The following is an 11,185-nucleotide window of genomic DNA, read 5'->3' on the forward strand; positions in this document are numbered from 1 at the left end:
TCAGAGGGGAGCCTCACACTACAGGCTCAGAGGGGAGCCTCACACTACAGGCTCAGAGGGGAGCCTCACACTACAGGCTCAGAGGGGAGGCTCACACTACAGGCTCAGAGGGGAGGCTCACACTACAGGCTCAGAGGGGAGCCTCACACTACAGGCTCAGAGGGGAGCCTCACACTACAGGCTCAGAGGGGAGCCTCACACTACAGGCTCAGAGGGGAGCCTCACACTACAGGCTCAGAGGGGAGCCTCACACTACAGGCTCAGAGGGGAGCCTCACACTACAGGCTCAGAGGGGAGCCTCACACTACAGGCTCAGAGGGGAGCCTCACACTACAGGCTCAGAGGGGAGCCTCACACTACAGGCTTAGATGCAATACGTTGAATACAGCAACGTTAGGACAGCTGCCTTCTTCAAGGTTTCACACTGTTACAGAGAACCATACACAGGCTTTAGTGAGGTGTGGAGCCCCTATGGAAATAAAGAGATTGAACACACAAGTTGTGTAGCCAGCCAATGCAGCCAGCCAGAGACAGGCTTTGACCAGTAGAATATAAATACATCAGCAGTGTTAGAGGATAAATGCTGTAAAGGTTTTACATGAAGGAAGTGAATGGCAGTTTTAAGAAGTAGAGTGTGAGAATAAGGCAACGCTACAATGTAACAGTATGGATGTACTGTACAGAACGTGACGTGACAGGTTAAGTTGTGTGTAGACTGTAAATAGTTATGGCATAGTTGGTGCCTGTTCTCTAACCTCACCCCTCTCACCACACCCCCTCTACCTCATCTGCACCCCCTCTGCCTCACCATGTCTACCTCACCCTCCCTCCCCTACCTCACTCTCACCTCACCCCCTCTACCTCACCCTCCCTCCCCTACCTCACTCTCACTCTCACCTCACCCCCTCTACCTCACCCTCCCTCCCCTCCCCTACCTCGCTCTCACCTCACCCCCTCTACCTCACCCTCCCCTCCCCTACCTCACTCTCACCTCACCCCCTCTACCTCACCCTCCCTCCCCTCCCCTACCTCACTCTCACCTCACCCCGTCTACCTCACTCTCACCTCACCCCCTCTACCTCACTCTCACCTCACCCCCTCTACCTCACTCTCACCTCACCTCCTCTACCTCACCCTCCCTCACCTACCTCACTCTCACCTCACCCCCTCTACCTCCCTCTCACCTCACCCCCTCTACCTCACTCTCACCTCACCTCCTCTACCTCCCCCTCCCTCACCTACCTCACTCTCACCTCACCCCCTCTACCTCACTCTCACCTCACCTCCTCTACCTCACCCTCCCTCACCTACCTCACTCTCAACTCACCCCTCTACCTCCCCTACCTTGCCAGGATGCCTTTGCCAAGGGTGAGGCATTCCTAGGGCACCAGGACCATGGTTACAGAGCTAGCCCCGGCCTTCCAGCCGGAACCCACTGCAATGGCGCCTGGCAACACGGCATCACCATAGTAACACCCGAGCGCAGCTTCCTGTTTACCTGCGAGACGGAAGTTGAGCAACAGGATTGGCTGAAACACTTCAATGATGTCATCAGCATCCAGATGTCCCCTCAGGAGTACTCCAGTAAGAGATTACAACCTCTTATTATTAAGGGTTTATATTTATTAACATGTATGTGTGTTTATAAGCATAACAATGTCCCCTCAGGAGGACTCCAGTAAGAGATTACAACCTCTTATTATTAAGGGTTTATATTTATTAACATGTATGTGTGTTTATAAGCATAACGATGTCCCCTCAGGAGGACTCCAGTAAGAGACGACCATGTTTTACTATTTATAAAGGGTTTAGAAACATATATTGCTGTTATTGTTTGGTTATAAAGTGTTTATTAACGTCTGACCTCATGTTTGTGTTTTGCAGTGGAGGCAATGTTCAGACACAAGCATTGATGGACCCTTCCTTCTCCCATCCTCCTCTCCTTTACCCGTCTTCTGTTCCTCCTCTCCTCCTCTCCTCTACCCGTCTTCTGTTCCTCCTCTCCTCTACCGGTCTTCTGTTCCTCCTCTCCTCTACCCGTCTTCTGTTCCTCCTCTCCTCCTCTCCTCTACCCATCTACTGTTCCTCCTCTCCTCTAACTGTCTTCTGTTCCTCCTCTCCTCCTCCTCTCCTCTACCCGTCTTCTGTTCCTCCTCTCTCCTCCTCTCCTCTACCCATCTACTGTTCCTCCTCTCCTCTAACTGTCTTCTGTTCCTCCTCTCCTCCTCCTCTCCTCTACCCGTCTTCTGTTCCTCCTCTCTCCTCCTCTCCTCTACCCATCTTCTGTTCCTCCTCTCTCCTCCTCTCCTCTACCCATCTTCTGTTCCTCCTCTCTCCTCCTCTCCTCTACCCGTCTTCTGTTCCTCCTCTCTCCTCCTCTCCTCTACCCATCTTCTGTTCCTCCTCTCTCCTCCTCTCCTCTACCCGTCTTCTGTTCCTCCTCTCTCCTCCTCTCCTCTACCCGTCTTCTGTTCCTCCTCTCTCCTCCTCTCCTCTACCTGTGTTCTGTTCCTCCTCTCTTCTCCTCTCCTCTACCCGTCTTCTGTTCCTCCTCTCTCCTCCTCTCCTCTACCTGTATTCTCCTCCTCCTCTCCTCTACCTGTCTTCTGTTCCTCCTCTCTCCTCCTCTCACATACCCGTCTCCTGTTCCTCCTCTCTCCTCCTCTCCTCTACCCGTCTCCTGTTCCTCCTCTCTCTCCTCTCCTCTACCCATCTTCTGTTCCTCCTCTTTCCTCCTCTCCTCTACCCGTCTTCTGTTCCTCCTCTCTCCTCCTCTCCTCTACCTGTCTTCTGTTCCTCCTCTCTCCTCCTCTCCTCTACCCGTCTTCTGTTCCTCCTCTCTCCTCCTCTCCTCTACCTGTCTTCTGTTCCTCCTCTCTCCTCCTCTCCTCTACCTGTCTTCTGTTCCTCCTCTCTCCTCCTCTCCTCTACCTGTCTTCTGTTCCTCCTCTCTCCTCCTCTCCTCTACCTGTCTTCTGTTCCTCCTCTCTCCTCCTCTCCTCTACCTGTCTTCTGTTCCTCCTCTCTCCTCCTCTCCTCTGCCGTCTTCTGTTCCTCCTCTCTCCTCCTCTCCTCTGCCCGTCTTCTGTTCCTCCTCTCCTCCTCCTCTCCTCTACCCGTCTTCTGTTCCTCCTCTCCTACTCCTTCCCTCTGCCCATCCTGGAGATCACCAAGACGTTAGTTAGGTTAGGCTGTCCTTGCCTAAGAAAGACAGATGTACAAACACACTAGACTGCAGCAGGACCTGTCATCATGGTCAACCACTGTGCCTTACACTATGTCATTACTTTAATCTCTCAGATCAATGTCATTTAAATGTTTACTTTTAAAGTTCCCTATTAATATCTTAGAAATTGACATTTTTGATGGGTGAGTTTGGTTAGGAGATATGTAAAGATATACATTTGAATATAACTATGGATAATGTTCAACCCTTATGGTTGTGTATAAACAGTTAGTGGGGTTTTTTATAGTGCCATTTTGTGGTGTTTGAAGAATATGCCAGATCTCTCTTTCTACATATCCTGAATGACCGAAGGTATTAGAAGGTATTAGACAACATATTTAGACTGAGGAGACATGCAAAGAATGTATCATTGATTGATACATACTTGTCATTCCTCCCATGTCGTGCTTTTATTCGTGTTATCAAGGGTGTTTTCCAATATAGAAGAAGATTGGTTGTAAATGTTCATGTTTGAGGTACTACAAACTATTTTTTATAAATCCATACATTGGTCTCCTCTTGTCTTAAATATGTAAATGATTTGAAAATTACTTCTAAAGAGTTCATGTGTGAGATATAGAGGTTGAATGATATGGCAATGTGTGTGTGTGTGTGTGTGTATTTATGTATGCTAGATAGTATGCATCCTTGTGCATGCATGTGTGCGTACCTGCGTTTGTTTGTGTGTCAATTGCATTCTGTGTGTGTGTGTGTGTGTGTGTGTGTGTGTGTGTGTGTGTGTGTGTGTGTGTGTGTGTGTGTGTGTGTGTGTGTGTGTGTTTTAGCGCCAGCGAACCAGGGGTGTTTAAAACTGCACCCAGGTGTTTAAAGAGAGCAGGACTCGTAAATCCATAGAGTCATCCTGGGTTACACCTATATGACAGAGAGAGAGAGAGAGACGGGGAGAGAGAGAGAGTGAGGGGGACGGGGAGAGAGAGTGAGGGGGACGGGGAGGGAGGAGAGAGAGAGAGAGAAACAGAGCAAGAGAGAGGTAAAGGGGACAAAGAGGAAGAAGGAAAGGGGTCAGAGGACAGAGAGAAGGAAAGAGAATAGAGGACAGCAGTTGAAGGAAAGAAGAAGACGGACACAACAAAACGCCTATGAAAAGCTCTGGAATTAAACACTAGAAGGGGCCCCAGTTACTCTATTGGAACACCCCCAACATTGACCTTTTGAGAGGTACCAACAATGACCATCCACCGTGCCAGCTGAGAACACAAGACAACCCAACCTCTGGATACATTCTGAGAGCTTCTGAATCACCACAAACTGACCAACGACAACACACTGTCAACTCAGGACATCAAGCTACTCCCAAGTCACCGGTGCGGTTCAAGTCCACTAGAAACTGAAGCGTCTGTCTGTTCTTCTGTATCGCCTGGGCTTCGTCCGGTACCCGCGGGAAGGAAAGGATCATGGGAGCTTGGAGGAGCTGGAGCGGGGACGTGGAAACATCGGGAGATAAGAGACACTCGATGAGGTGTGACTTGTCAGCCATGTCCTGGTTCACCTTAAAGCTGCAGGTTAACAGTCGTAGTGGAACTGAAGCCACTGTTGAAGCATCACTACACACGGCCTGTTTTCCTATTGGATTTAGATTCAATTTAGATAAAGAGTCAGAAGGCCAAAGACGATTATGTGTTTTCAAGTCAAATGTTACTTGTCACATACACAGTTTCAATGCAGAACAGTTGTTGTTTTTGTCTGGTTCTGTCTGTTTTCACTGGATCTTATGCAGTGCTGAAAGTCGCCTCACATTCTTAATGATTCTCTATTCACTCCAACATGAGCACTTTAAAATCTGTTTGGAATCCATAAGCAACTCTTTCAAATCTGTTTGGAATCCATAAGCAACTCTTTCAAATCTGTTTGGAATCCATAAGCAACTCTTTCAATCTGTTTGGAATCCATAAGCAACTCTTTAAAATCCGCTTGGAATCCATAAGCAACTCTTTAAAATCTGTTTTGGAATCCATCAGCAACTCTTTAAAATCTGTTTGGAATCCATAAGCAACTCTTTAAATCTGTTTGGAATCCATAAGCAACTCTTTCAAATCGTTTTGGAATCCATAAGCAACTCTTTAAAATCTGTTTGGAATCCATAAGCAACTCTTTAAAATCTGTTTGGAATCCATAAGCAACTCTTTCAAATCTGTTTGGATCCCATAAGCAACTCTTTAAAATCTGTTTGGAATCCATAGCAACTCTTTCAAATCTGTTTGGAATCCATAAGCAAACTCTTTCAAATCTGTTTGGAATCCATAAGCAACTCTTTCAAATCTGTTTGGAATCCATAAGCAACTCTTAAAATCTTTCTGAATACTAATAGTAATAACAGTTATCCCAGTAAAGTGATCACTTCATTGTAGGGGACGTGCTGGCCTACAATTTATGAACTCAAACCTTTCCCCAACGATGAACCAGAGCCAGACACCCATCGTGACCTCCATCTCCCCCCAGCATGGTTCTGGGGGCTCGGGCGGTGTCTCTGGAGGGGGTAGCTCCGGGGGTGGGGGTTTGTGGGTGACCTCTCTCCTCGGCACTACCCTCCTAATCATGCTCGCCATGGGGGTGGCGGGTAACATCTACACCCTCTTCATCATGCGTTCCGCGACTCTCCGCCGATCCGGCTCTATGTACGTCTATATACTCAACCTTGCCCTCGCCGACCTCCTCTACCTCTCTACGATCCCATTCGTCATCCTGCACCTACTTTGCTCACGATTGGTTGTTCGGCGAGGCCGGTTGCCGGGTCCTCCTGAGTCTCGATCTCCTCACCATGCACGCCAGTGTCTTCGTCCTGGTCGCCATGTCGTTGGAGCGCTACCGGCCGTGGCGAAGCCGTTTGAACGCCCGGCGATCCAGCACGCGGGGACGGAAGGTAGTGGCGGGCCGTCATCTGGTTCGCGGCGTTTGTCCTGACACTACCCATGATGATTATGATACGGCTGAGGGAAGGGAAGTCGAACGCGGCCGGGAAACGTCAAGCGGATCTGTTACCCCGACGTGGACCCACGAGGCCTTCAAGGCCTACCTCACCGTCCTGTTTCTAACCAGCGTCCTCGTACCCGGTTTAGTCATTGTTGGTCTCTACGCTGGCCTAGGCACGTCACTATTGGACCGCTCAGGCTAGCTTGGGACGAAGCAGCCGTTCAGCGAGAAGACGAGGCTTAAAACAAAAGGTAGTAACAATGATTTTTTGTATCATTGTAGCGTACTGGGTGTGTTTCCTGCCTTTCTGGGGGTGGCAGTTGGCACAGTTATTTTCCCCGCTGTCCCTCAGGGCTCTGTCTCCTGCACTCACAGTTACATGCATTTCTTTTGTAACGTGTCCTGACCTATGGGAATAGCTGCATTAACCTCTGTTGTACACACCCTCCTGACCCGGAACTATAAGGGACTATCTGGCTCAGAAGGGTCAGAGCACAGGGTCAAGTAGGGGAGACCCCGGCAGCCGGAGCACCCCTACAGGATCTGTAATCAGAGTAGAGGTGACCTGGGGTCAGCTCCTGAAGAACCCCTACAGGATCTATAGGAGAAGAGGGGGGAAGTATTTTGACGTGACACAAGTAGGAACTATTATACTTGACTTAAATCCTTTTTATCCTGGGGATGATAGGTCATCCATGCAGGAACTATAAAAGAGGGGGAGTTATTCTGACAAGAGCACTATTACCAAAGCATTTCTGATACAGCATTTTTATCTTTTCACTCTGAGGAGTACCTTGGATTTGTTGAAAACATGAGGACATTTCTTTATAGCTGTTGGGGCAAGAGCAGCCTCCAAACAAACTAATCGTTAGTTGAGTAGTTAGTGCAGCATAAACTTGACCTAACAACATGCTTAACTCTCTAAACTCAGTAGTTTTTTTTGTATTTTTACATCATCTGAATATTATTGGTATATACAGTGCCTGCGAAAGTATTTCGGCCCCTTGAACTTTGCGACCTTTTGCCACATTTCAGGCTTCAACCATAATAAGATATAAAACTGTATTTTTTTTGTGAAGAATCAATTCAACCAGCTGGGACACCAATCATGGAAGTGGAACGACATGTATCGGATATTTAACACTTTTTAAGCAAAATCAAAAACTGAAAATTGGGCGTGCAAATTTATTCAGCCCCCTTAAGTTTAATACTTTGTAGCGCCACCTTTTGCTGCGATTACGCTGTAAGTCGTTGGGGTATGTCTCTATCGTTTGCATCGAGAGACTGACATTTTTTCCCATTCCTCCCTGCAAAACAGCTCGAGCTCAGTGAGGTTGGATGGAGAGCATTTGTGAACAGCAGTTTTCAGTTCTTTCCACAGATTCTCGATTGGATTCAGGTCTGGACTTTGACTTGGCCATTCTACACCTGTATATGTTTATTTTTGAACCATTCCATTCTAGATTTTGCCTTATGTTTTTGGATCATTGTCTTGTTGGAATACAATCTCCGTCCCAGTCTCAGGTCTTTTGCAGACTCCATCAGGTTTTCTTCCAGAATGGTCCTGTATTTGGCTCATCCATCTTCCCATTAATTTGAACCATCTTCCCTGTCCCTGCTGAAGAAAAGCAGGCCCAAACCAATGATGCTGTCACCACCATGTTTGACAGTGATGGATGTGTGTTCATAATGATGAGCTGTGTCTGGCTTTTAATCCAAAACTAACGTTTCTGCATTGTTCCAAAAAGTGACAATTTTAGCTGGTCTGTCATAATATAATAGAGACAGTAGATCTAGCTGGTCTGTCATAATATAATAGAGACAGTAGATCTAGCTGGTCTGTCATATATAATAGAGACAGTAGATCTAGCTGGTCTGTCAAATATAATAGAGACAGTAGATCTAGCTGGTCTGTCATAATATAATAGAGACAGTAGATCTAGCTGGTCTGTCATAATTAATAGAGACAGTAGATCTAGCTGGTCTGTCATAATATAATAGAGACAGTAGATCTAGCTGGTCTGTCATATTAATAGAGACAGTAGATCTAGCTGGTCTGTCATAATATAATAGAGACAGTAGATCTAGCTGGTCTGTCATAATAATAGAGACAGTAGATCTAGCTGGTCTGTCATAATATAATAGAGACAGTAGATCTAGCTGGTCTGTCATAATAATAGAGACAGTAGATCTAGCTGGTCTGTCATAATATAATAGAGACAGTAGATCTAGCTGGTCTGTCATAATATAATAGAGACAGTAGATCTAGCTGGTCTGTCATAATATAATAGAGACAGTAGATCTAGCTGGTCTGTCATAATATAATAGAGACAGTAGATCTAGCTGGTCTGTCATAATATAATAGAGACAGTAGATCTAGCTGGTCTGTCATAATATATCAAGAACAGTAGATCTAGCTGGTCTGTCATAATATAATAGAGACAGTAGATCTAGCTGGTCTGTCATAATATAATAGAGACAGTAGATCTAGCTGGTCTGTCATAATATAATAGAGACAGTAGATCTAGCTGGTCTGTCATAATATAATAGAGACAGTAGATCTAGCTGGTCTGTCATAATATAATAGAGACAGTAGATCTAGCTGGTCTGTCATAATATAATAGAGACAGTAGATCTAGCTGGTCTGTCATAATATATAGAGACAGTAGATCTAGCTGGTCTGTCATAATATAATAGAGACAGTAGATCTAGCTGGTCTGTCATAATATAATAGAGACAGTAGATCTAGCTGGTCTGTCATAATATAATAGAGACAGTAGATCTAGCTGGTCTGTCATAATATAATAGAGACAGTAGATCTAGCTGGTCTGTCATAATATAATAGAGACAGTAGATCTAGCTGGTCTGTCATAATATAATAGAGACAGTAGATCTAGCTGGTCTGTCATAATATAATAGAGACAGTAGATCTAGCTGGTCTGTCATAATATATAGAGACAGTAGATCTAGCTGGTCTGTCATATATAATAGAGACAGTAGATCTAGCTGGTCTGTCATAATATAATAGAGACAGTAGATCTAGCTGGTCTGTCATAATATAATAGAGACAGTAGATCTAGCTGGTCTGTCATAATATAATAGAGACAGTAGATCTAGCTGGTCTGTCATAATATAATAGAGACAGTAGATCTAGCTGGTCTGTCATAATATAATAGAGACAGTAGATCTAGCTGGTCTGTCATAATATAATAGAGACAGTAGATCTAGCTGGTCTGTCATAATATAATAGAGACAGTAGATCTAGCTGGTCTGTCATAATATAATAGAGACAGTAGATCTAGCTGGTCTGTCATAATATAATAGAGACAGTAGATCTAGCTGGTCTGTCATAATATAATAGAGACAGTAGATCTAGCTGGTCTGTCATAATATAATAGAGACAGTAGATCTAGCTGGTCTGTCATAATATAATAGAGACAGTAGATCTAGCTGGTCTGTCATAATATAATAGAGACAGTAGATCTAGCTGGTCTGTCATAATATAATAGAGACAGTAGATCTAGCTGGTCTGTCATAATATAATAGAGACAGTAGATCTAGCTGGTCTGTCATAATATAATAGAGACAGTAGATCTAGCTGGTCTGTCATAATATATAGAGACAGTAGATATCTAGCTGGTCTGTCATCATATATATAAAGACAGTAGATCTAGCTGGTCTGTCATAATATAATAGAGACAGTAGATCTAGCTGGTCTGTCATAATATAATAGAGACAGTAGATCTAGCTGGTCTGTCATAATATAATAGAGACAGTAGATCTAGCTGGTCTGTCATAATATAATAGAGACAGTAGATCTAGCTGGTCTGTCATAATATATAGAGACAGTAGATCTAGCTGGTCTGTCATAATATAATAGAGACAGTAGATCTAGCTGGTCTGTCATAATATAATAGAGACAGTAGATCTAGCTGGTCTGTCATAATATAATAGAGACAGTAGATCTAGCTGGTCTGTCATAATATAATAGAGACAGTAGATCTAGCTGGTCTGTCATAATATAATAGAGACAGTAGATCTAGCTGGTCTGTCATAATATAATAGAGACAGTAGATCTAGCTGGTCTGTCATAATATAATAGAGACAGTAGATCTAGCTGGTCTGTCATAATATAATAGAGACAGTAGATCTAGCTGGTCTGTCATAATATAATAGAGACAGTAGATCTAGCTGGTCTGTCATAATATAATAGAGACAGTAGATCTAGCTGGTCTGTCATAATAATAGAGACAGTAGATCTAGCTGGTCTGTCATAATATAATAGAGACAGTAGATCTCTGGTCTGTCATAATATAATAGAGACAGTAGATTCTAGCTGGTCTGTCATAATATAATAGAGACAGTAGATCTAGCTGGTCTGTCATAATATAATAGAGACAGTAGATCTAGCTGGTCTGTCATAATATAATAGACAGTAGATCTAGCTGGTCTGTCATAATATAATAGAGACAGTAGATCTAGCTGGTCTGTCATAATATAATAGAGACAGTAGATCTAGCTGGTCTGTCATAATATTAGAGACAGTAGATCTAGCTGGTCTGTCATAATATAATAGAGACAGTAGATCTAGCTGGTCTGTCATAATATAATAGAGACAGTAGATCTAGCTGGTCTGTCATAATATAATAGAGACAGTAGATCTAGCTGGTCTGTCATAATATAATAGAGACAGTAGATCTAGCTGGTCTGTCATAATATAATAGAGACAGTAGATCTAGCTGGTCTGTCATAATATATAGAGACAGTAGATCTAGTGGTCTGTCATAATATAATAGAGACAGTAGATCTAGCTGGTCTGTCATAATATAATAGAGACAGTAGATCTAGCTGGTCTGTCATAATATAATAGAGACAGTAGATCTAGTGTGTCTGTCATAATATAATAGACAGTAGATCTAGCTGGTCTGTCATAATAATAGAGACAGTAGATCTAGCTGGTCTGTCATAATATAATAGAGACAGTAGATCTAGCTGGTCTGTCATAATATAATAGAGACAGTAGATCTA

General features: G+C 44.2%; 1 protein-coding gene and 1 pseudogene across 1 annotated transcript in view; both read left to right on the plus strand.

Moving 5' to 3' along the window:
* The window catches only part of LOC116364211 (arf-GAP with dual PH domain-containing protein 1-like), a 41,384-nt gene extending 39,363 nt beyond the window's left edge, over window positions 1-2,021 (plus strand). The window contains exons 10-11 of the mRNA XM_031817453.1: window positions 1,353-1,584; window positions 1,885-2,021. Of these exons, the coding sequence (XP_031673313.1) occupies window positions 1,353-1,584; window positions 1,885-1,913 (261 nt within the window). The 3' untranslated portion in view covers window positions 1,914-2,021. The remainder of the gene's footprint in view (window positions 1-1,352; window positions 1,585-1,884) is intronic.
* A 3,593-nt stretch (window positions 2,022-5,614) lies between these two features.
* Window positions 5,615-7,003, plus strand: LOC109884368 (urotensin-2 receptor-like; annotated as a pseudogene).
* The last annotated feature ends 4,182 nt before the right edge of the window (window positions 7,004-11,185 follow it).

This window comes from Oncorhynchus kisutch, unplaced genomic scaffold (assembly GCF_002021735.2).
Source record: "Oncorhynchus kisutch isolate 150728-3 unplaced genomic scaffold, Okis_V2 scaffold1031, whole genome shotgun sequence".
Lineage (NCBI taxonomy): Eukaryota > Metazoa > Chordata > Actinopteri > Salmoniformes > Salmonidae > Oncorhynchus > Oncorhynchus kisutch.